Raw genomic sequence first — 26673 nt, forward strand, 5'->3', positions numbered from 1 at the left:
AGTTTTGTTACAAGAGGAAGGATGGCACATTTAAAGACCCTTTGTTCAAAGAAATTTGTTTTCCCATTGGTTTTCAGCTGTGAAAGGCTTTATAAAAATGCCTAGATGTTGTAGGGAACTGGTGAAATACTGGTCACAACCATGAGAGGACCAGCTGAGCTGAGCTCAGAGATTTTTGTGCTTGTTTTGGTTTTTCTGAAGAGACCACAAAATAAAATGATAATTTGAAGAAAAAAAATATTGCCAAAATGGACAAAGACATTGCGATCATTGGAATTGGATGCAACTTCCCAGGAGGTAAATATATTGTTTCTGAACTCTACTTATACTATTTGTGACAATACTGTGTGCATTTGTATGACTACTCTACTACCTTCACAGGTGAGGGTGTTGATAGTTTCTGGAAAGTTCTTGTGGAGGGCAGGAACTGTGTGGTACAGATTCAAGATGAAAGATTTGATACATCAGAGTGGTTTCATCCTGATGAGAGTAAACCAGGAAAAACACAGACGACCAAAGCTGCACTCATTGAAGGGTACGAATAATCAGTTCATGATGATACATTTGAGGTTTATGGTTACAAAAAAATGAAATGATAAAGTAAAAAAAGATATGTCTTATTTCAGATTCAATGAGTTTGATCACAAGTTCTTTGGCATCAGTGAGGCTGAAGCTGATTACATGGACCCTCAGCAGAAACTGTTGCTGCAGTGTGCATACCGAGCTCTAGAGGATGCTGGGATACCCTTGGAAAAAGTGAGCGGAACCCGAACAGGAGTTTACATAGGTAATGCATCATGAAAGTAGTTCACATTTTTAACTTTTGGGTGTTTTTAGGATACTGAAACCATATATTTGTTTGTGTTTGATTTCAGGTCTTATGAACAGGGACTATGAGACACTGTTAAACAACAGTCCCAGTACAATAACTCACTATAACGGCACAGGAACAGCTATGAGTATAGCTGCCAACAGAATTTCCTATATCTTTAACCTGACTGGACCTTCTTTTGCCATTGACAGCGCATGTTCTTCATCCCTAGTCGCCCTACACTCTGCGTGTCAGGCCATTAGACAAGGTATTGATACTGTTTTAAAGTCTGTTTGTTGCTTGACATTCACATTGTTAATCATCCTTGTTTTACCTCATTTCTAGGGGACTGTGAAATGGCTCTGTGTGGAGGGGTCAGCTGCATCCTTGAGCCTCGAGTCTTTGTGGCCCTCAGCAAGGCAAAGATGATCTCACCTGAGGGCACAAGCAAACCATTCTGCCGTACTGCAGACGGCTATGGCAGAGGGGAGGGATGTGGTATAGTCCTACTGAAGCCTTTGAAAAAGGTAGTTATTTGGAAAAAAAAAACCTATTATTAATAATATTGATATTACATTAAATCATGGTTTATAAAAATGTAAATGCAATAAATTTAGTTAATTGTTTGTGGAAGTAAGCTGATCATATTCTCATTTTAGGCTCTTGAGGACTTTGATCATATCTGGGGCATTGTGAACAAGACTGCAGTAAACCAAGATGGCCACACCGTCACACCGATCACCAAACCATCCATGTCCCAGCAGGAGGCTCTACTGCACATGATCTACTCCTCCGAGAATTATTTAGTAAATGTCCAGTATGTAGAAGCTCATGGGACTGGAACACCAGCAGGAGATCCAGTTGAGGCAGGAAGTATCTCAAAAATCATTGCCAAAGCAAGACCTTCAAGCTCAGGGCCTCTGTTGATTGGCTCTGTTAAGAGTAACATTGGACATACAGAATCTGCAGCAGGTGTGGCAGGACTTATAAAGATTCTGTTAATGATGAAGCATGAAATCATTGTCCCCTCTGTGTTCTACTCGGCACAAAATTCCAGCATAGATGCTAAAGCTCTCAATCTTAAAATCCCCACCAGAGCTGAGAAATGGCTGTACTCTGGATCCAAGAAAAGGATGGCTGGATTAAACAGCTTTGGGTTTGGTGGCACCAATGCCCATGCCTTAATCAGCGAGTATGTTTGTGCTACAGCCTCTGACAGCCACAATCTTGAACCTCTAAAACTTCTTCCACTGTCTGCAGCCACGTATCAGTCTCTTCAGTTATGCATAGCTGACACGTATCAGAGGATTTTGGCAGATGAGACAGTTGATCTACAAGCTCTTGCTTATACAGCTGCCTGCAGAAGAAGCCACATGAGACACAAATTTAGGAAAGTTTTCGCTGCATCATCTGTGTCAGAGTTAAAATCACTTTTCAAAGCTAGCTTGAACAAGAAATTAGCCCTAGTAAAGCAGGACCTGAAGGTAGTTTTTGTATTTTGTGGTAATGGCGTTACTTATAGGGGAATGTGTAAGCAGCTACTGAAAGAAGAACCTGTTTTTAGGGACAAGGTCAAAGAGGTGGAAAACTACTTCCAGAAGTTCAGATGCACCAGTATTTTGCAAAAGATCGCAAGCAGCTATGACAATGAAGATTTCTCTAAACCAAATGTTGTCCAGCCTCTACTCTTTGCAATCCAGGTTGCAATTGTTCACCTTCTGAAACACTGGGGCATCAGACCGGATATTGTTCTTGGACACTCGGTGGGAGAGGTTGCTGCAGCTCATTGCTCTGGTCTGCTGTCTCTTGAGGATGCAGTAAAGGTTGTGTACCATCGCAGCGCTCTGCAGACCAAAGTGATGGGTGGGAGGATGCTGGTCATTGGTAACATTGCTGTCCCAGATGTTCTGGAAATCCTTCCTGCATACACAGGAAAGATTTGTCTAGCTGCTGTGAACAGTCCTTTGTCATGTGTGCTGTCAGGTGATAAAGAAGCCATTGTTAATGTGCACCAAAAGCTTCAGTCCTTTAAGAGCAAGAACCTGTTCCTTCATGTCTTGGATGTTCCTGCTGCCTACCATAGTCATATGATGGATCCTATACTGGGGCAAATCAAAGACAGCATTGGACATTTAACTCTGAATGAAATGGAGTGTGAACTGTTTTCCACCGTAACAGGAGAGATGTGTCATAAAGGGGACTTTGTAACAGGTGAATACTGGGCAAGAAACATCCGAAAACCTGTTGCATTTGAACAAGCAATTAAATCAGTTTCCAACCACACAAGGAACACAGTCTTTGTGGAAATTGGTCCAAGACGGGCTCTGCAGAGGAACATCATGGAGATCCTGGGAAATGACACCACAGTGCTCCCTTCAGTGCATCCAGATAAAGACCACGATACCATGTTCACCACTGTATCAAAACTGTTTGAGCTGGGGGTCAATGTGAGGTGGGATAAGTTCTACAAAGGGTTTGAAACAAAGCTTATTGCTTTCCCAAAGTATCAGTTTGAATGTCAAAAAAATGAGGTATACTTTGAGGACGTAAGACGGGGAAATGACACAGTCCCTCGCAGTCCACATCCACTGATAAGTCCAAGTAAACGTGATGGCAAAGTGATCAAGTGCAACCTGTCAGCAGGTACCTACCTTTGGGAACACAAGAACAATGGCATCTCCATTGCCCCTGGGGCGTTGTATGTTGAATTGGCTTTCGCATCTGTAATGGAAACTGCTATTCCAAAGAGACCTCTCAACTCATTTCAGCTCACAATCAATTTTCAAAGTTTGTTTGTTCTAACTAAAAACTGCCCTCCTCTGAAAATCACAGTTGAGACATCCAAGAACACAACCGCATTTCAGGTTCAGTCCTCTAGTACTGTGCATGCATCAGGCACTATTAGCCATGAAGGGGGACCAGCTATGATAGAACAGCAAACCATTCACCTCAATGCTGTTTTGGAGAGATGTCCATCAGTCATTGAAGCAAAGGATGTGTACAGGACTCTTAATGATGTAGGATTTGAGTACGGTCCCAACTTCAAACAACTCGGTGACATTCATTACGGACAAGAATTCAACGAAGCAGTGACCAGTGTCATAATTCCAGAGGCAGTACTCCATTATCTGTATGATTATTGCTTGCACCCAGTGGTCCTAGATTACTTCTTGCAAATGTCCTCAGTTTTAGTATCAGTCTCTAGCACCATCAGGCCTGGATTTCCCTCTGCAATTGGTAGTATGGTTATATCTGCACCTCCCCGTGAAAAGATGTTCATGTATATGAGATTGACCAAAGAAATGCCAGACTACTTTGAGGTTTGTGGTTGTTTCACTGACAAAGATGGACATGTGTTGATTGAGCTCAGAGATGTCAGAATTAATTTTCTGGGAAGACATGCACTGATCAGGGAATCATGTTTCTTTTATAACCAGAAGGTTGGCATTAATGTTGAGAGCAGTTTCCCCAGTAGAATCAAGGCATTGGTCTTTGAGGACACCTTGGGTATCGCTAAAGGTTTGAAGCCATATTTGCACCCAAAATCTGTATTTGTTCCTCCACCCGATTTAACAAAAAACTCAGCCTTGCAGGTCCAAGAATTACTGTTGAAGTCTCCATGCAGTGCTGCACACATGGAACTGGATGAGATCCTGTTTATCTGGGGTGTACAGAATATTAGTCACCTCAAATCTGAAGTTATTCTGGAGTCCTTGGTAGACAGCTGTGAACTTTACCGTCAGGTTGTTCTGTCTTTAAGAAGCTGCAGTCATATATGTTCCATCCGTGTCATTACGTACAGGTCAGCAGAAGGAACAGTTGAAAGTATAAATTCTGGATTTGTGTTATCTGGCATGACAAGGGCATGTGCTGCGGAGTTGTCAGGCATCTCTTTCCAGCTCATTGACCTTTCCACAGTGTCAAGAGAGGATATAGAAGCACTGGCTCATGTGCTTAACTCATACAAAACCCAAGAGTGTCCAGAAGTCTTCATCAGCAAAGGGAAAGTTTACTCTGCTGTGATAACTCATACTCCTGTCACCACAATTATGGAAGCGAAGACTGAATCAAAAACTCTACAGTCCCAGAACTTCACTTTGCAGACAACCAGTCCCTACAGGATGACCGGCTTATCGGCTTTGCCTTCAGCGTGTTCCGTCCACACTATTGAGAGGAAAAACATTGAGGTTCAGCTGAGTAAGGTATGTGTGCACTCTTCCGATTACTTTCCAGTTAGTACTTCAGACTTAAACTTTGGTCAAACAATGTATTGGAACAAGCACACAACACAAAACCACAGTCTTCTGGCACTTGACTTCAGCGGGATCATTACAGCTGTGGGAAAGGATGTCAGCAAACTTAAAGTGGGAGACCATGTTGTCTGTTGTTACCCTGTAAAAGCAACTTCCAAAGTCATCGTCCCAGAAGATGTGTGTTTCAAAATGAAACGGCTTCCATTCCTAAAGGATGCACCATGTGTTTCATACTTTGTCCTGATCTGGGAGATATTGCAGTGTGTGTTACCCAAATCTAAACAACAGAAGAGTTTGGGCATCTTCTCTACTGATCGTGACTCAGCTCTGGTCAAGTTATTGACACTTGTAGCAAGTAAATCAGGCTGGAGAGTTTTTACAGAGACTGAAAAAAATGTATTAGTCCAAAATACAAAGCAATGTCTTCTCTTTGTGATTCTTCCTCCATATGATCCCTTGCTTCTGACAGACATTGTAAGTGTTGTCAATGCAAATCACATCATTGCAGTATGTGGCATCCGTGAGCCATGCTACTCTATAATAAATAGAATTCAGAGAGATAGTGAGAGAACTTGCTTCCAGACTCTTGAGATGTCTAAAATCTTCCAGAAATCAGGTCTTAAGGCACATGGAGCTCTTCTACAGAAATGGCTAAAGGGAATGCACTTGCACAAAGCATGGCCGTCAATACAAAGCAGCACTTTTCAGATGGTGCCCCCTGAAGGTATGCCTCCTCAGTCTTTTGAGCAGTCTGGATCTTATTTCAGTGCAAGCACTCTGGACGTGATAGCTCTGGCCAGTGATGACACTAGGACCAAGATGTCTTCCATCCATTTGCTTCCAAGAACAAAGCACCTGTTCTTAAAGAAAGCTGTGTACATAGTTACAGGTGGTCTCTCTGGTTTAGGATTTGAAACTGTTAAGTTCATTGCCCTCAGGGGTGGAGGATGCATTGCCACTCTTTCAAGGAGTGCACCATCTGAGAAGGTACAAGAGGAAATGAGCAGTCTCCAGAAGAGATACGGGGTAAGAATTCTCACTCTTCAGTGTGATGTCTCTCTGTCAGAGGAGGTTATGGAAGCCATTTCTGTGATTAGAAAACATTTTTCCTCATGTCCAATCAGAGGCGTGTTCCACAGTGCTGCTGTGCTCCATGATGGATTACTGGAAACCCTTGATAAGTCTCTTTTTCAAAAAGTCCTGCAACCTAAAGTCTGTGGTGCTCTTAATCTTCACTTTGCCACTCTGCACAGCCAGACACTTGATTACTTTGTGTGCTATTCCTCAATCTCCTCATTCATTGGAAATGCTGCACAAGCTAACTACGCAGCAGCTAATTCTTTTCTGGATTTGTTTTGTCACTACCGACACAATACTGGACTTGCAGGCCAGTCAGTCAATTGGGGACCCCTTAAACTGGGCCTGCTAATGAACAAAGACAATTTTCAAAAGTTCCTGGAAACAAAAGGTCTAATGATCATGGATGTGACAGAGATCCATGAAGCGCTAGAGCACTGCCTGTTAACTAACAATCCCCAGCAGGTGGTCTGCAAATTCAATTTCAGGAACCTGAAGAACCATGTCCTCTCTCAGAATGCGTCTCTGAAGTTTCGCCTTTCTGCTTTAGTGGAGGAAGAACTGAAAAACAACACAGTTTTTGAGGACTCCAGGATAAATGTTCAGTCATCAGTAGATGACTGTGTTAAAGGGATTCTGACTGAAATTTGCAGTGTTGAAACTGATGATCTTAGTGATGAAACTGCACTCACTGCACTAGGAATTGACTCAATGTTGGCCATGACACTGCAAAATCGCCTGTTTCAAGAGATAGGTGTGAATATTCCTCTTGTTGCTTTGCTTGATCCAAACAGTACACTGTCCTCATTGGCTGAATTCATAAAAGAGAGCACAGATAAGGACTGTGAGATTTCTGTGCGCCTGTAATGCAAAGTTATCCCTTTCTGATGTCTTATAGTACATTGTATATTTCTTGAAATTAATATAAATGAAATGTACCCATTTCTATTTTTTTGAGTATACTTGTTTTAACTAAACCACTTATTATTACAAATGCTGCATTGTTTAATTGTTGCAAGCTTAACCACAATATTGTTATGTGTGACGCATTGTGGATATCAAAAAATAAAATCTTGATTTCAAACACCAATTTTGATTATTTGATACCTTCCCAGACCTAACATTACCAAGGAATCAGAGATCAAAGGTCAGGCATGTCTCTCTCTTTTTACTGCCAAATGAATAAATCCACTGAGGTTTTATGCAAGCATGTAAGTTATGTGCAGAAACAGTCTCATGAAACACTGTAAACATTGAGTGAACTAAACATAAGTTTTTAATACAAATTTAAATTCTCCCTAAAATGATGATAATCTACAATTCATAAATATGAAAAATACTAAACAAAACTGTTTTAAAAGATGAAAATATTTATAGTTCTTATCCTTACTCAGACAATCCTCTTTTCTCAAGGAAAGCAGAACAGCACGCCACGCGCACTACAGAAGCAAAGGGAAAATATAGCTTTTAAAATAGTGGAAATATAATCAATTTGTTGCTGTTTAAACGAGCCATTAAAAATAGTTAAAATGTGTGTATTATGTCTTTAATAAGCTTTTACACAAACAATCCATAAGAAAACAATGCAAACCTCTCATAAATACAGAGCAAAGTATGGTTACATGTGTGCATTCAGTTAATTTCACAAAAAAAAAAAAAAAAAAATTAAGAAAAACTACATAATTGTACTTTTATAACTAAATAGAAATATTAATATTCACATATCCTGCAAAAATAACACATTTAAATATTTTCTGAGAGAAAAATGAAAAATGAATTTCTGTGTAAATTGTTCATAAATCCATTTTTACATAAATTGTTGCTTTCAACTGAATTTATTACGAATGGTTTTATGAATGATTTACACATTTGTTATGCTTGTGTTTCATAAATGAAGATGGTTATTTCATTTAGGTGTACATTGCTTACAACTGTGATGCATTTTGTAAACATATTTTTAAACGTTTTTTTTTTTTTCTTTTACAGATTAATGCCAGTTTTTGGGGCTCCTAAATCCTGAAACCCTTAAAAAGTCCTAAAACCATTGGCCCAGATGTATTTTTGTAAAAAGGTGCCATGTTGTCATCTTGTTGATTTACATGACATTAGTACAGTAGTAAAATTACATTAGTAATTTTAATTTAAACATATAAAAGGTATTACACATACAAACGGGATGTATTTGGAAGAAAATGAAGTATAAGGATTTTACAGAATGGCCAAATCAGAACCATTAAGAGTGGGAACATTTGAATCTTGAATGTGGTTGCTATTTCCTAAAACACAATTTTGACCTTCAGAGCTGTGTTTTGATTGACAGTTGACTCTTAACATGGCATCATCAGAGGGTGTATACATGTGAACCTCGTAGGTCTGACTGTCCACTCTGAACATTGGGACGGTGCTTGCCACACACATATGATTATCTTGGACATGATGATTATTGCCGCCGGTTATCATCCATAATGCAGAGCATGGCTGAGACTGACATGTTCGGTGGTTGTCGGGTTGAAAATTGTGATTGACGTAAATTTCCCGCTCCTTCACCTCACCATCCTTGACCACCGCTTGAACGTTATTGCCGTGGCTGTTCTTCATGGCCTGCTCTTCTATGCATGATTTCTTCTTAGCTGGTGTGCCACTACAGATGTCAAAAAAGGTCAGAAAAACTGGGATAAAAGTTAAGCCATGGAAGAGACCAAATAAGATTACCAAGAACATGATTTTAAAGAAAGTTCTAAAGATGTAGTTCTTCGAAGCAGACAACACTACCACCCCGAGAATAGTAGACACAGCCCCCTGCAAAATAGGGTAACCTAAATTAAACAAGGCCTCCACTGCCTTTTCATTCGCACTGGGCTTCTTATTGGAGACAAAGGCGTAAGATATATGAGCAGAGAAGTCTACAGAAAAACCAATGCAGACAACAAGAATGATCATGGAGATAGTGTCTAAATTAACATCCCATAATGCCATGAACCCAGTGACCCCTACAATGACAGATGCGATAGAAAAAGTCACCCAGAGAGAGCATAGAGGGTTTGGGATGAGGAGAAGGGAGATGAGCAACATCACGGCCGTCGTAACAGCAATGTTCTGGATGGTGTTGATGACTATCACTGCATACTGGTCATGGTAGATGAAGGCAGGGTGGTAAACTAGTAAAGGAACAGGGCACTTTTGTGCCGTCTCTCTTAATTTATTCAACATATTCATCTCATCCAGGGCGGTAGAGATGTTTACGGTTTGGATGAAAAAGCGAGACGCGTGGATGGAGTTGTTAGTGAAATTGACGTCCTGTTTGAAATCGGAATAAAAACGTAGAAATGTTCCCAAATTATCTTTGAAGACATCTTCGGTACTCAGATTAAGTTTCGTGTGATTTCCGTAGTACTTATATGATTTGATCCAGGAGGTGAATATATCCTTTTCAATGAAAGACAAATTTTTGAAATCTTCAATGCAAGTTTCAAGATCTGACATGTACTTTTCATCCCAATATGGAAATTCCCGTCGGATGACAACCATGATGTTTGGGCCATATTCAGAGAAATATGCCTTCTCGTTGTCATAGTATTTTACCACATACGAATCATCAGCTGCCAAATTACGAAGATCGATTCCTTCTTGAATTTGAAAGCAGCCATAAATGCTGATAATCAAATAGATGCAATAAAACACAATCACAAAGACTTTCGTCCAAGATTTTGTCAGAAAAGGGCCGTAGTATTTTTTAAAGAAGTGATTCATGGGCTGAACCTCCTCCGTGCCAGTTTGAGGGTCGTAAGCGCCTCCCACGCAACATAATTCATACCACTTTGACTGACCTACAGGGCACTCCTCTGGTACTTCCTTGCAGGTCAGCCAGTGCTTGTTGCTGTTCTCTCGCCGTCCGTTAAGAACGAGGAACGCTCCGAAAAATGTGATGCTGTAGATGTAGCAGAAGAGGATGGAGGTGCTGGTGTACAAGCAGAAGGAGCGGACGGAGCGGAAGGGTGTCATGAGGCCGATGTAGAAAGCGAGCACGTCCGTGAGGGTGGTGATGGTGATCGAAATGGCCGCCTCTTTGTACGTTTTGGCAAGGCGAGTCTCTACTTGATCGTGAACATTCGTCTGCTGCCAGCAGGAGATGAGGATGAACATGTCGTCCACTCCAATCCCTATTTAAAACACATCAGAAAATGCCTGTTTAATCTGATAATATACATTAACATAGTACAGAACTGGTTTTATAGTGATGCTTCAAAGTTATTACCTAATATCAGGAATGGAGAATTAGCAACTGTCATGACAAATGGGACGCCAATGTGTAACATCATCCCAAAAGCGGACAGAACAGCCAGTCCAGCGGAGAACACTCCAAATGTGGCAACCCATACTTTATTTCTGACACAGTCAAACCTGGAAAAACAGACAAAATAGATATTTTTGAAAGAATTTCTCTGGGTTAAAAACAACATATGTGGGTCATTGTTGAGTAAGGTTTTTAAAATTGTAAAAAAGTTTGAAGTTTTACTAAGTGTTATCAATAAGATTATGTTGTTTTTATAATCAATCAACACTGCTTTTGTCATTTTTTACTAGATGGACAAAATTTGTCACCAAAAAAAGTCATTTGGTTTAACCAAAATTTCGGTTTTACCGAATGACACTTTTGGTTATATCGAATGACGATATTTTCAAACAATGCTAACAGGCTGATATCTAGCTAGCTAGCAAAAGGACAATCAAACATTTTATATTTAGTACAAGTTTTTAAAATATTACAAAATTTTCCAAGTTTTATAGCGGTTGTACCAAATGACCTGATGTTTCGGGACATGCGTATGAGCAAGTGAAAACATGAATTTTTCAAATAGTTAAAAGAGAGTTAGTTTGCTTCACGATCATGTGTTCCTGTGCAGGCATCTGAATGATGTCACATCCTGTCACATGATATTGACCGCATGACTTGATCCAAAATGCTCCCTTTATATTGGTTACTCCGAATGACATCAACTAAATTAATTTTTCCGGACATTCTTTCTCATTACAAAGCAACGACTTTTTACACATAATTTTAATACCATTTTGCACTATGTTGATATATGATTTTATCAAATCGTGACAGAATAAAAAATATATACATTTATTATATTTTAAGATATTTTAATCACAAATGAAATGGCTGTATTGGCATTTGGACGGTTAAACCGAATGACCTTTTGACTAGGGCTGTAACGATATGCGATATGAAACCGAAATCGCGATACGCAGGTCCACGAACCTGTATCGCGATGTGAGAGGCAGAATCGCGACACCCCTTCCAACTCCCAGAGTTATCCTTCCTGTCCAGATCCAATGCTACCACACTTTTAAATTACTATAAGTATTAGGGGTGTAACGATTTTTCGTAGATGGTGTGTCTCAATCAGCTCTCTAGTTCAGTAAGTGTTTCGGGCACACATTGAATCTTGCAATCAGGTTTAAACGTTTCTCATGTCAGTCTCTTGCATGATCGCGTGAGAAAAGTCGTGGCTTTCTTTCACCGCAGTGCACAGCAACAGCTGTGCTCACAGAAAAGCAAAAGACGCTTGCGATGCTTTGCTTTAAGAAGTTCTGTGGGCCGTTCACATATTGCGTATTTTCCACGTGCAAGTCAGTTATTATTTTCAAATGTATCCGCGCGGCAGGCGCGCTCATAATGGGATCGACGCGCATGCAATTCTCAACTTCTCAGAATGCCGCAAGCGCACCGCAGGTCGTGTGACAAGAATCAACCGATCAGCTATGGCCTTTCCGTAACAAAACATCAAAAGCTCAGCCGAACAGCTGATCATAGCTGTACATGGTGGTTTTTATATCTTATCTCCATCAATATATCTCGTAGTAAAACTAATGCAAGGGCTAGAAATCATTTATCCTTTGCAGAAACAGACTGATCCTCTTGGAGAGCTCAGTTCATGGTTGCATAGCAACGACCGATGCCACGGGAGCGCAAGCGCTTTGGAAAGAAGGAGAAGCGGTGCGGCCGCGCCTTCCACGCGTTTTTAGACGCGATATGTGAACGGCCCCTATTCATAATTCTAAGTTCATGTTAAATGTAACTTTTTTTTTCAGTGACAGACAGCCCTATTCAACTGTTAATTTGAATACAGAAGGTTTTTATTAAACCTTGAAATGTGATCTTGTATGTACAACAAGGAAAATTATTGAAATTTGTTAATGTTTTTTTTAATAAATCTTATTTGAATTTCAGTTTCATTTTGTTCAAAATATCGTGATACGTATCGTATCGTGTACTCCGTATCGAGATACGTACCGTATCGTGACCTGAGCGTATCGTTACACCCCTACTTTTGACACTTCAAAATATTTAAAATGCCTTTATATGTAGCAAAATATAATAAAAAAATATCATTTTGGATTCAATAAAAAAGATCTAGTTGTACTACCTTACATAATTTGGATGTCATATCTTGGTTTTTTATTATTATTAAGGCCTTAAGACAAAAAAAAATGTCCCGTCACGTCATTAACCCATGTACAAATCTAAGAACCAATCTTTTTTGGAATCATTTTCAAACAAGATTTGTTCATTAATTTTGAATACAGCAGGGACTCGGGAGTTGAACAAATCATTTCCGTTTCCTATACATTGCCTATTACGTGACAAATTAGGGGCTTTCGCACCAGAGGAACCTTTTCATAGTTCCTAGAACTATTGGCTGAAGTACCTGGATTTTACAGAGTTCGCACCGCAGGAACTAGGAACGATTTTAGTTCTATCTCTTAGCCCCTCTTTTTGCTCTTTCAGTCACGTAAATTATAAATTATCATAAAATCCACGATACATAACAAACACAGCTCTGATCACAGCATCCTCCATCCACAGGTTTTTAGTGTTTATAAATGCCGTGCTTAAAGATGCCGCTTTCGGCTGCTTCAGAGTTCCTATTCCCGGTGCGAATGCAACCAGGTACATGGTCCAGGGGAGAAATTCGTTTTCGGGGAACTTTCCTTGTGGCTAGTTCCTATAATTATTCGGTGCGAAAGCCCCTATAAATGAGGAGAGACTCATTCCAGAAGATACAGCACAGACTCGAAAAGTGAACTAACCATTTCTGTTTCACATTATACTGTATATCTTTGGTTGCATTATAACAATGCATCATAATTTGGAATATGTGCAAAGATTGTGTATGTGGACGTGTTTGACTAATTTAAAATACAACATTAATTTAACTCCACTCAACTGAGCTAAATAACTAGATAAATAAATAGATTTGAAGATCCAATGCAAGTTCTCATCACTACTTTCCTTTAAACTCATGTCATAACACAATGTAAACATGTGCACCTGTAAAACATGTACAAAGAAGCCCTGGCAAAATCAGGTGCGCATTAAAATAAGCCTAACTATCAGCATACCTCAAACAAGAGAGAATTGAGAATGCAATGGCAATGACGTATGTGATAGAGAAGAGGGGAATCACATCCTTTGTGTTTGCCTCGAATTCAACCTGCCTTGACAGAGATGTGGAATGGGTCACCTGAGGATGCAAATTATAACACTGACATCATCATTTCAGATTTAGCTAATAAGAATAGTTACATCACAAGAACATTTCAACAAACTTAAACTAATTTTAAACAACAGCTGTCAGCTGCAATACAAAAAGGATACGTAAATTAAACATTTCCACAGATATTGCCCAGGAAAATTATATTTCAGTTCATTTAGCAAATAATGTCCAATAGGGGGTGCATGTAATTGTCACAGCATAAGGGGTAAGTTGTCACAATGGAAACCTGGCAGTAATAGGCCTACCTATTACAGGCCATTTAATGATTTTTAAGCAAAATTGAAACAGTAAATTTTTCAAACAACAGAATTTATTGAATTCTATAAAATTATAACGTTTAAAATGTGACAAACTGCCTCAACATTTTTTGAAAACATAAATAAAAAACTATTATCAATCTATAGTTCACTTATAAAATCAAGAGCTATTGCAAAATATATGATTTTAGTTTAAAGACGGATGTTACAATATTATAGGCCCCGTTTACCATCAATACAGTCCTCAAACAGTGCATAGGCTAAATAAAACATGGCCTACCTTAATGAAGTTTAGTTTTAAATTAGACGGAAAAACCTTAAGGAATTCGTTCAGCCATAAATCTGTTCTGGTACGATTATCCTCCTTCAGGAAATACAACAGTCGCACTGCCTTTGCACTTTTAATAACAGAAGAGTTTAAATTCACTCCACCAACAGAATAGCCCAGGAAAATGTACGCGAATCCGAAACGAAAGAACGGGAAAGTGAGCTCGGTCTTTTCTAAATTTTTCCCATAATATTTGTAAATATCCAGTATCTTATTCGGTATGCATTTCTTGTATCGTCTTGCGCAAAGTCCCTCGAAAGTAAGCACCTCGTGACCCATGGACACATTCAGCTCCTTGACCTTCCTGTCTAAAGTGACTATCTCCTGAAAGGCAGCATCTGTGAGGATGCTGGAGGATGTTGACACCGCTATGAAGGACGCGTAAACTCCATCCGTGTAGAGTCTTTGGTTGGAGAACACCGAGTCGTTCTGCGGGAAGTTTTCCTGCACAAACTGCCTCTCCAGCTTGGCAGGACCGTTCACAGGTGTGAACTGATCCTCAATGTCATTGGCCTCACGATCTTCTAAGAAATAAAACCCACTCCCCAGCACCGCAGAGATCAACAGAGGAGAGATGAAGAACCACCACGGGTAAGTTCCCACAAAGCGGCCGAACTTCTGGAAGCAGATGGAGATCGGCTTCTCCACGCAGTCTGTGGTGCATCCAGCCATGTTCACCGGCATTTTGAAAGATTAAAAGAAAAAAGTTAAGGGGGAAAAAAGCTGTTCTAAATAAATTAAATAAACGTAAAGCTCAGTTTCTCTATATCAGAGTTGTGGTTGAAGTATTAAGTTATAACTAACTATATAAACTAGTTAAAAGTAGATTTAGAAAGAGCATAGTGCATGCGGGGTATTTCAATATCCTGACGCATTTTTGCGTGAAAATCTACAGGGAATAAGCCGAGAGCGACCACTGACGGGCACACGCAGAAAATTATATTTAGACTGACAAAATAACCACAAATTACGCAGTGTTAATTTCTGTTTTTATTAGGCGTATGCTTTAATTAAACTTGATGCACGAGTTATTAAATTATGCATAAATTATTTATCATATTATTTTATTTTAAAAAAATGTTAATGTTGCTGCATTATGCAGTAACATAAAAGGGCACTATTAGTAGTAGTAATTAAATTATATTTGATATTTGTTGAAGTTATTGTTAATCAGTTACATGATCTGATCTGTATTTTATAAAAAAAATCTCAATTTATTGGTGAAAACATCACAATAATTAATGTTTAGGCTATTTGAAAAAAGATCTTATCAAAAACATTTTGCTGTATAGGGCTGATTTGGCATTGTGGTTCTTTGGAGATTATGCTGCATTTGTGCCATCTTGTAATTACCGTAGATCAAGCTCTGTATGCTTTCGAATTGTTCTTTGATGTCATGCACAGAATGGTCTGTACAGCGACACTTCAAGTCGAACACACTTTAAAGGGTTAGTTCACCCAAAAATGAAAATTCAGTCATTAATTACTCACCCTCATGTTGTTCCAAACCTATAAGACTTTCATTCATCTTCAGAACACAAATTAAGATATTTTTGATAAAATCCGATGGCTCAGTGAGGCCTCCATTGAGAGCAAGGACACTTTCAAATGTCCAGAAAGCTACTAAAGACATATTTAAAACAGTTCATGTGACTACAGTGGTTCAACCTTAATGTAACGAAGCAATGAGAATACTTTTTGTGCGCCAAAAAACTACTTTATTCAACAATATCTATGATGGCCGATTTCAAAACACTACTTCATAAAGTTTCGAAGCTTTACGAATCTTTTGTTTTAAATCAGTGGTTCGGAGCTTGTATCAAACTGCCAAAGTCATGTGAACCGTTGAAATTTGGAAACGTTTCGAAATGACGTAACGAAGCCTTGTTTACTGAAATCACGCGACTTTGGCAGTTTGATACACGCTCCGAACCACTGATTCAAAACAAAAGATTTGTAAAGCTTCGAAGCTTCATGAAGCAGTGTTTTGAAATGGTTCATCACTAGATATTGTTGAATAAAGTAGTTTTTTGGCGCACAAAAAGTATTCTCATTGCTTCATTACATTAAGGTTGAACCACTGTAGTCACATGAACTGTTTTAAATATGTCTTTAGTAGCTTTCTGGGCATTTGAAAGTGTTAATTATCTTGCTGTCAATGGAGGCCTCACTGAGCCACCGGATTTTATCAAAAATATCTTAGTTTGTGTTCTGAAGATGAACAAAGGTCTTATGGGTGTGGAAAAACATGAGTGTGAGTAATTAATGGCAGAATTTAAATTTTTGGGTGAACTAAGCCTTTAAATCTGCTGTGGTCAGGTGGTACAAGTCGTAGTTCTCAGAAAATTACGAGTGTACACGTTGTAATTGCAAGTTCTACAAGCATGTGAAGGCTTTTTACAGTTCAAAACCGTTATGGTTATTATGACATGACGTGAACGCACGTCTAAAAACATTCTTTCTGTCACATTATTGGTTCTTCAGGTCAGTATATTGGTTTCTAGGGTCTTTAAAGCAAGATGATTTTCTAAACAACTATAAAACGTTTGTGTAAATGGTTCTCATATGGCCACCAGACTGTAAAACTTGGTTCTAATTGGAACCTTTATTTTTAAGAGTGAATGACTAATAGGTTAACATCCCTGAATGTAATAAACTACAGATCAGATGCTATTTGTTAGAAATATAGACCGATTCAAGGAAACAGGACTTACGTCGCGGTTTCTGCTCCTTTTGCTCCATCGGGACAGAGTGATGTGAGGAGAGAATGACATGCAAGTTCATTACTGAACACAGAGCTCCATTCATGCCTTTCAATTACCTCAGTGGTTAATTGCCCCAACAAAAGTGGCTTCGATTCTCATAGCGCTTGTGATTTGCCAGTAGGGGCCTCAAATTATTACCACACTGTTTTACTTGTACAACTCTTATATTTTACAGTGCCTATTTGGAACATGTTCACACACATCTGTTTGGTTAAAATAATAATTACATCAAATAATTTAATGTTGCAGTTTTAGAGAAATAAGATATGACAATGTCAATTTTTGGTGGCCACTAGGTGGTGCTAGCGACCACTTTTCATATTCCCCTTCACACACTATATTAGGCAACGAGTTGTTGTCATGGTGACAGGTTACAAGGAGAGAAAAGCTGCAGTTGAAGGTTGTCAAGGGGACTAGGTCAGGGGAAGCAGAGATGCCGTTAGCGGTTGTTCATGGTGATCGGGTCAAGGCAGAGCTGATTAGAGGTTGTCATGGCGACTGACTCAGGGTGAGAGTAGAGATGAGAGATTGTCATGGTGACCGATTCAGGAAGAGAGCAGAGCTGCAAGAGTTGCTGAACTGGCATCTTTATATTTATGTTTTAAATGTTTTTTGAGACATATTTTTTTCTTTTTCTTTAGCAAAAAAAAAAAAATGTAAAGTACAGTATGCATATAACATATATGAGACATATTAAACAAATGAATGTGCAAATATTTTGGGTCATACCAAACTATTTATTAATTAATTCCAGGATACAAAAATTGAAATGCATTAAACATATTCACATATACTTTTCAACTATCTGAATCTGGCATTTATTTAATGCAATATATAATTTAGTGCATAAATATGTACCTTTATTATTAAATATAAGCAACCTGAGACCAAAAAATATACGTTTTAAAATTTCACATAATGTAAAGCCTATCATATTTGATAGCCAGTTCTCTTTTTGATATTATGTTAATATTAATATTAACTATTAGTATTTCTAAATTTGACAGATATGCTGATCTCGGGCAGACTGCAATAAAACTTGAAGTCATCTGGAAGAGAGTTGAGTTTTCATTCCCATGTGATGCCGAGCATCTTACAGCTGAGTTCCCAGAGGCGCTGGGCCGTCTCATCATCCATGGCAGCCTGGGAGCATTTAGCAGGTGCACAGTCACTGTGAGGAGAGCAGAAGACAGGTGAGTATGTGCTACAGTTGTCTAACAGCAGTGCTTAACTTGTAAATGAATAATTGCTGGATTAAAACATCAATTAATAGGCACTGTGACCATGCAACATCAGTTTTCCTGGAACATATAATAAGTTCAGTGATGATTTAGTTTTGTTGTAAAAATAATAATTTAGTGCATTTCATCTATATATATTCATCAATATAATATTTTTGAATAGTAGGTGTCCCAAACTAAGCAAGCCAGATGTTCTGCTACTCACTGCGTGCAAAACAATAAGCAGTAAGCACCAACCAATGAGAGTGAGTTCCCAGATCTTTTAAAGCGGATCGTTTAAAGCGAACAGTTGATGGACCCCATTGACTAAATATATGGAAGTCAGTGGGGCTCATCAACTGTTTGGTTACCGACATTTTTTAAAATATCTTCTTTTATGTTTAGCAGAAGAAAGATATTCATACAGGTTTGGAACCTTGAGGGTGAGTAAATCATTTTTGGGTGAACTATCCCTTTAAAACCAAATACCGTAATGAAAAATCCAAAATCTAACATTTTCCAGAACAGGATCTGGCTCAAATTAAGCACTGTCTAACAGACTATTAAAAACATCACTGAACTGTAGCTGTTTATGAAACACCATGACATCATAGATTATCAGAAGTTATTGAATGCTGTATGATCATGATATTTAACTGAATGATAACAGAATATGCCCTATTGGACTGTGTATGCTGTACTTTGCTAGGATATGTGTTACATGGTAAGCTCTACTGCAGGGCCGGAGTGGGACTCATTTTCAGCCCTGGAGTTTCATGCATTAGATCGGCCCACTTTAAAGGTGCCATCAAACGTTTTTTTACAAGATCTAATATAAGTCTAAGGTGTCCCCTGAATGTGTCTGTGAAGTTTCAGCTCAAAATACCGCATAGATTTTTTAAATTAATTTTTTTAACTGCCTATTTTGGGGCATAATTAGAAATGCGCTGATTCAGGCTGCGGCCCCTTTAATTGCTCGCGCTCTCCGCCCCCTCCCGAGCTCTCGACTCTTGCATAAACAAAGTTCACACAGCTAATATAACCCTCAAAATGGACCTTTACAAAATGTTCGTCATGCATGCTGCATGCATACATCGGATTATGTGAGTATTGTATTTATTTGGATGTTTACATTTGATTCTGAATGAGTTTGAGGCTGTGATCCGTGGCTAAAGCTAACATTACACACTGTTGGAGAGATTTATAAAGAATGAAGTTGTGTTTATGAATTATACAGACTGCAAGTATTTAATAATGAAAATATCGACGGCTCTTGTCTCCGTGAACACAATAAGAAACAATGGTAACTTTAACTACATTTAACAGTACATTAGCAACAAGCTAACGAAACATTTAGAAAGACAATTTACAAATATCACTAAAAATATCATGTAATCATGGATCATGTCAGTTATTATTGCTCCATCTGCCATTTTTCGCTGTTGTTCTTGCTTGCTTACCTAGTCTGATGATTCAGCTGTGCACAGATCCAGATGTTAATACTGGCTGCCCTTGTGTAATGCCTTGAACATGGGCTGGCATATGCAAATATTGGGGTCATACATATTAATGATCCCAACTGTTACGTAACAGTCGGTGTTATGTTGAGATTCGCCTGTTTTTCGGAGGACTTTTAAACAAATTAGATTTATTTATATAAAGGGGGAAGCAACGGTGTTTGAAACTCACTGTATGTCATTTCCATGTACTGAACTCTTGTTATTTAACTATGCCAAGTTGGTAAATTCAATTTTTAATTCACGACTGTATTGATATAATAATAATTGTTATAATAATGATTTTGTTATTGATTAATTCTGTAGCCACCTAGTGACTGCAGTTAAAAAAAACAAAAGTTAAAAATTCATTATTATTATTATTATTATTATTATTATTATTATTATTATTTCAAGTGTTCACTTTCCAGTAGATGGCAGCAATTGTCCACTAAACCCAGGCCCATTTTTCATGTCTTTTTTGGCTGTGAATGAAATTGAGAAATGCAGACCTTTTTTAAAGTGGATTTAACATAAAAATGTTGCTATTTTATATAATTGTATATACTTAACTTATTAGAAATTGAGGCAAATAAAAAAAAAAAAAACATAAATCCCCAAAAACTGCACAACTTTACAATATTATGTTTAAAAAAGTTACATTGTTACAAAATCACATTTTACTGTCTGGTTATGTAAGCAAATTGGACAGAAAAATGAATATTGTTGCCCAATGTGTAATAGCATAGCAACCAACTGATGACAAATGACCAGCCCACTGGGAATTCTTCCGGTGCTCCCGATTAGCCAATCTGGGCCTGCTCTAATGCAATTTATTCTTTTGCTGAGATCGAGATGAAAATCCACTGACCTGTAATATTTGCCGCTCTCTGTCTCCAGTTCAGGGGCCACGGCACAGTAGATGGAGGTCTGAGCTCCCTGCGCAGTTGTTTTGGTTAAGGGCTTTGACAACCACAAGCCAGCTTGTAGAACTATATTCATGTGCCTCCACAAATCAGTCTGAACCACACCAGGATGGAGAGCATACGCTGTCACTCCAGTGCCTGAGACGCCACACAAGACCAGACGAGAAAGCCGCAATCATCATATTATTGAAAGAAAATAATGATAATTACAAATGCACATCCCAGGACAGCGTCAGAAATTATCCAGGGGCAAAAGTGGCACAGAAATTAATTTAAAATGTTTAATCTGTTATATACTGTAACATTTTATAATATATTTTTTATTATATCATTTTAAATTTTATTTTAATATATTTTATCATCTACTTTAGTTCTATGAAGCTGGTTTAGGCATTTTAGTGGTATTTAAATAATTGATTAAAAAAGTTAATTGAGTGAAAAAAATGATTAATTTACTAATACACTAATACAGGAATAAAATGAAATTAGAATAATAAAATAAAAATACATACAATTAAAAACATTGTGCTTAAATACATTTTTTAATATATATATATATATATATATATATATATATATATATATATATATATATATATATATATATATATATATATAAAAAACAAGCAATGTAAATGTCCTTTTTTTAAGAGACAGACCTTCTAGTTTTTTGGCCAACGAGCGAGTGAACAGAATGTTTGCCAGCTTGCTCTGGGCGTAGGCTTTCTGTTTATCGTAGTTCTTCTCACTATTGAGGTCCTCTAAGTTGATGGTCCCAAACTGGTGTACCATAGACGAGACAGTAATGATCCTTGCTGGCTTTGATCTTTTAATCAAATCCAATAACAGGTAAGTCAACAGGAAGTGACCTACAGGAAGAAGGACAGCTCTGATGTCTCTCTTAATTTCTTTTAGGGTTAAAAATGGTGACCGATTCAGACAAATTAGATATGCTTACCCAAGTGGTTCACGCCTATTTGCATTTCAAAACCATCTGCAGTCTTTCCGTAAGGACAAGCCATCAAACCAGCGTTGTTAATTAAGATGTTGACTTGTTTCTCCTCTGAAAGACAATATATATATACAGTAGCATCAGTGTAGTGCTATATAAGGAAGACATTTATAAAGGACTTTTATAACTCACCTTTATTGATGTTCTCTGCAAATTCTCTGATTGATTTGGAATCTGCCAAGTCAAGCCTTCTGGTAACAACATCCTGGTTTCCTGAAGCATCCTTAACTTCCTTCAGGGCTGCATCTGCTTTCTCTGTATCCCTGCAAGCCATAATGATCCGTGCACCTAAAGACAAGACAGAAGAAAGCCAGAAAGACAACATTTTTACATATGACAATTATATTAATATGAAACTTTATGGAGATAGGGTTGTCTACCTCTCTTTGCCATGTCAATGGCTGTTTCTTTGCCAATTCCAGTGTTAGCTCCAGTAATTATAACAGTTTTACCGTCAAGTCTGGCATCAGATGACCACGAACGAAACATATTTCTGAGGGGAAAAAGGATAAAGGTAATTATTTTTCATATTGCTAAATTTGGGCGTTGGTTTTATGTCAACTAGTTTCACATGCTTAATGAAATACTAATAAAACATATGTTTTAATAATCCTTGGTTTTGCCCAGTCATGTCAGGTCTGTTCTGGATTCATATCATCTGAAATATTTGTATCATACGAATGAAAATCCATTAAACGTAACTTCCTCGACACAATATTGTGCAACATTTCACTGTCCACATCTACTGTAACAGCTATGAAATATAATATATACCGTTCTGTTCATACCTTAGTGCCTGCATTTTAAGATGATATGTATCCAGAAACAAAAAAGAAAGTTTATAAAACTAGTTAATGCAGATTAAGCAGAAGAAAACAGAGCAGTTGAAAATCAAAAAGCTCGCACTGTCGCTAGTGGGAGGAATCAGATGACGCACAAGGAAGAGTTGTAGTTTGGGATTGGTCAGAGACAGTAAACTCGGACCTTTATACGTATTTTTATTTTTTATTCTATTTATACGTTAATTCTTGAAGCCAAAAATATTATAGACTTTTTTATTTATTATATGTCAACATAAATATAATTACTGCTATCTGGAAAACTGAGAGAAAGGGCATATTTTACTCTTTAAAAAAAAAAAAGACTAGATCACGTGATTCTTAGTTTAACCAGGAGATGGCAGTAGATGTTTAGTAAAGAAATAAGCAGGTGTTTAAATATTTGCTTGAGGTTAACAGTTTTATACAGTGGGCTAAAATAGTACTTTGCATGTTTCTAATTTAATTTTTTTAAAGCTTACATTATATTATACTTATCAGCAATATCATGTTCTCTAGCTTAATCTCCATTTCTTGATCACCATTTTTAATAACCTTAAAGGGATAGTTCACCCAAAAATGAAAATTCTGTCATCATTTACTTCCCTCAAGTTGTTCCAAACCTGTATGAATGTCTTTGTTCTGCTGAACACAAAGAAAGATATTTGGAAGAATGTTTGTAACCAAGCAGATCTCGCCCCCCATTGACTACCATAGTAGGAAAAAACATACTATGGTGGAGGCCGAGATAAGCTTGCTTACTGACATTCTTCCAAATATTGTCCTTTGTGTTCAACAGAAGAGAGAAATTCATACAGGTTTGGAACAACTTCAGGGGGAGTAAATGATGACAGAATTTTCTTTTTTTTTGGTTAACTATCCCTTTAAGTGTAGATTACTTTAATAGTCGTGTTTTGTGACAAATGCATCTTTAAAAAATGTCACAATTTATTTCAGCAGTTCATATTTCTCTGAAACTGTCAGAAGATTGCTATTCTCCAGCATCATATTTTTAGTATCTACACTGTAACACTCCAAACCATGTGATAGACTAGTGCACCCATTATCTGTCACTTTTTCTCTATGATGGTAAGACTTTAACTGGTAATGTTTCTCAGAAACTACAGAATTGCTCTCAAACACTCTGTGCTGCTCCAAAAAGACACATTGAATGAAAGAAATTGCATCTAAGAAAGCACTTCTGCAAAGTTTCTTGCATTGCAGTGATGCCCTTATTAGTAATTCAGCATCTGTGTGTATGCAGTGAAATGCAAAACTTACGACTGACCATTAGAAAATAATATTTCACTATGTATGCAGTATGTGTAGCATATATGACAAATAAAAGGCTTTGACTTAAAGAGTTAGTTCACTCAAAAAATTAAAATAATGACATTTGTTACCTTAATATTATAAAGTGACAAGAAAATACGTTTTTGTGCACCAAAAAAACCAAAACAAAATAACGACTTTTTAACAATATCCAGTGATGGCCGATTTCAAAACACTGCTTCATGAAGCTTCTTAACTCTTAACGAATCAAATCAGTGATTCGGAGCGCCAAAGTCAAGTGATTTCAGCAGTTTGGCGGTTTGAAACGCGATCCGAATCACTGATTCGACTCAAAAGATTCATAACGCTCCTAAGCAGTGTTTTTTTTTTTTTTTTGGAGCACAAAAAATAGTCTCATCGCTTTATAATATTAAGATAGAACCACTGAACTCACATGAACTGATTTAAATATGTTTTTTGTACCTTTATGGATCGTGAGAGAGGAAGTACCATTGCTGACTAACGTATAGATGCAGCCATCGGATTTAATCAAAAATATCTTAATTTGTGTTCTGAAGATGTGTGGAACAACATGAGGGTGAGTAATTAATGACATTATTTTAATTGTTGGGTGAACTAACCCTTTGATGGTAATATTACCGTTTAAAATGTTTGTGTTTACATACTATTGATCTTATTCATGGTGAGATTTATTAGCGAATTACTTATTCAGTAGTTAAGGAGCATCACGCACACATACATGCCCAAATGTGTGCTTATGCACTATGAATGTTTATAACCCCTTACATTTAAACACTCCAACACCGTCAAAGGCAAAGCACACACAGGCATCCGAAACAGGAAGTACGTTGTCAGCCATCAGATGATAGTGTGTAAGTAAACATTTCCTTCCCTCGTTTCTCACAGGACAGCCACAGAGGGAACTATAATTAAATCACCTCTGATTAATAGTCATCTCAGGGATGACACATTGAAGGCCTAACTTTGAGGGTTAGTCCAACAAACTTAAAGTGCAATACATTTTGCAGCACTTCTCGTTTTTTTTTTTTTTTTAGGTATATTCAGGCTAGATATTAGAATACACCCAAAGCTGCCATAAAAATAATTATAAGCCATTGTCACAAGAAGCCTTTTACACACCTTCATTTCTTAGAATGCAAATATGACTCGCTTGACAAGTTTAATTGAATGAAGCTGATCTTGAATGGCTCATTAAGCATATATGGAGAAGATGTTACTAAACGAATTATCTGAAAAATGTACTTGGACCCACCTTATTCTACGAAATGAGAAATGGTTGATGCCTTCAGGGATTAAAATAACTACACCCTGTCTGTCACCTCATCCCACGGTTTCACTGGAGAATGACTACTTGAGTTTCCAGGTTGGTGGAGAAATGGAAGTGCAGAGGAAGAAAGAAAAACAGTGTTGCTATGTTGACCATCACACTAATTAACGTGGTTCTATAATTAACCACTGTGCACTACTAAATATGGGCTCTTCTTTCTTTTGCTTGGTCTGTCAACAAGATCTGTGTTAGTTAATAATAAGAAAGAATGTGGCTGCTGTAGAATTACAAAACCTGAGTGAAAGCATTGCTTTCAGAGAAATCAAAGTCTGATAGACTATCTTTGGAAATGATTACAAGCTTGTTTACAGTGTACTTCCTTTTCAAATTATTATTTTTAAACATTCTGTACCACAATATATTACTGACCTTAGACATTGATGATTCATAATATTTCTGGTTCATTTGTCACACTGTGAATGAATAGTTGAGGTTATTTTTTATGCTTTTTGGCAAATGGTCATTCATGTATTCATGTGCACAATATATTTATGGTGGAGTGGCATGCTATTGTGCACATAAAATACAAAACTGTTTATAAATCTGTTAATATAAAGATGCTTATTGTTTATATAGGCAGCTGCCTACTAGGTAACTTCATGTGCGACTCATTTGGAACACTAGTAGGTAGCAAAACTTCAATAGAGTATGATGTACGCATGTTGCTAAGTGATTATGACACAATATAGACAACTTATACAAAAATTAGTTAAATAATAAACATTCGTCAGTATTAATTGAAGTATAAATACTCAAGATTATTCTCTCTCGGCTTCCACGTTGTAGCAATGCAGTCCCAGGTGAAAAAAAAGTACACTTCTATAATATACTTAAAAAATGTATTAAAAAAAAAACATTTTAAATATAGAGATAGTATATTAAAAGCACTTTTTAGTTCGTATTTCATGGTAACTCAAAATAGCACAGTTGAGTACACTTAGATGTTCTTAAGATTATCTTAAGTACTAAAGAAGAATTTTTAGTATACTAAGTACAAAATTAGTGCACGAAAATAGAGCGCTTTAAGTATATTATAGAAATGTACTTTTTTTAAAAAACCTGGGGTCTGGGATAGCCTACTCTGATGCAAGTTTGCCTCAGAATTTCACCTTTTTCTTTATCTTTTCAGGTTCGGTCAGTCATTACTGACAGGTGTGAACAAAAACTTAAAGAACCTGTCTCAGACTTTAATGTGTTTCTGCATGATGTGTAAGTTTCTCACTCCTCCTGAATACCTTGATGATTGATATTCATTGTTCATCTACTTTTGAGTTTGTGTTGGCATGTGTGTGAAAACTGGGTTGATAATTTGTGTCAACATAATTGTTTTTCTGATTCGTCCCTGTTTTGATCTCCAGAGAATTTCACCGGAAAATAATCACCCCCACGGTCCACAGGAACACACAGAATGGGTATTATCATTTTCAATTAAGTTAAAATGGTATGAATTACATAATCAGTTATTCTTCACTGATTTCTAGGCACCTGATTTCTGTAAACATTT

At 37.5% G+C, this 26673-nt stretch overlaps 3 protein-coding genes across 3 annotated transcripts in view; 1 reads left to right on the top strand and 2 right to left on the bottom strand.

Moving 5' to 3' along the window:
• pks1 (polyketide synthase 1) overlaps positions 1-7220 on the top strand; it is a 7313-nt gene extending 93 nt beyond the window's left edge. Inside the window, exons 1-6 of the mRNA XM_067377269.1 lie at positions 1-297; positions 382-535; positions 627-787; positions 876-1079; positions 1157-1338; positions 1471-7220. The exon at positions 1-297 is cut by the window's left edge and continues 93 nt beyond it. Of these exons, the coding sequence (XP_067233370.1) occupies positions 249-297; positions 382-535; positions 627-787; positions 876-1079; positions 1157-1338; positions 1471-7008 (6288 nt within the window). The 5' untranslated portion in view covers positions 1-248 and the 3' untranslated portion in view covers positions 7009-7220. The remainder of the gene's footprint in view (positions 298-381; positions 536-626; positions 788-875; positions 1080-1156; positions 1339-1470) is intronic.
• Positions 7221-8349: 1129 nt separating this feature from the next.
• Positions 8350-17033, bottom strand: ptchd3a (patched domain containing 3a). The gene is made up of 6 exons (XM_067378026.1): positions 17002-17033; positions 16736-16737; positions 14244-14944; positions 13552-13673; positions 10397-10542; positions 8350-10301 (listed from the first exon to the last, which is right to left on the bottom strand). The coding sequence occupies exons 1-6, from the start codon at positions 17031-17033 to the stop codon at positions 8350-8352; spliced, it is 2955 nt and encodes a 984-aa protein (XP_067234127.1).
• Positions 17034-17780: 747 nt separating this feature from the next.
• Positions 17781-22634, bottom strand: rdh12l (retinol dehydrogenase 12, like). The gene is made up of 7 exons (XM_067378027.1): positions 22499-22634; positions 22091-22203; positions 21843-21998; positions 21657-21761; positions 21358-21567; positions 20644-20836; positions 17781-18227 (listed from the first exon to the last, which is right to left on the bottom strand). The coding sequence occupies exons 1-7, from the start codon at positions 22510-22512 to the stop codon at positions 18125-18127; spliced, it is 894 nt and encodes a 297-aa protein (XP_067234128.1). The 5' UTR covers positions 22513-22634; the 3' UTR covers positions 17781-18124.
• Between the last annotated feature and the right edge of the window lie 4039 nt (positions 22635-26673).

The sequence above is a fragment of the Chanodichthys erythropterus genome, chromosome 23, assembly GCF_024489055.1.
Source record: "Chanodichthys erythropterus isolate Z2021 chromosome 23, ASM2448905v1, whole genome shotgun sequence".
In the NCBI taxonomy this organism is placed as follows: domain Eukaryota; kingdom Metazoa; phylum Chordata; class Actinopteri; order Cypriniformes; family Xenocyprididae; genus Chanodichthys; species Chanodichthys erythropterus.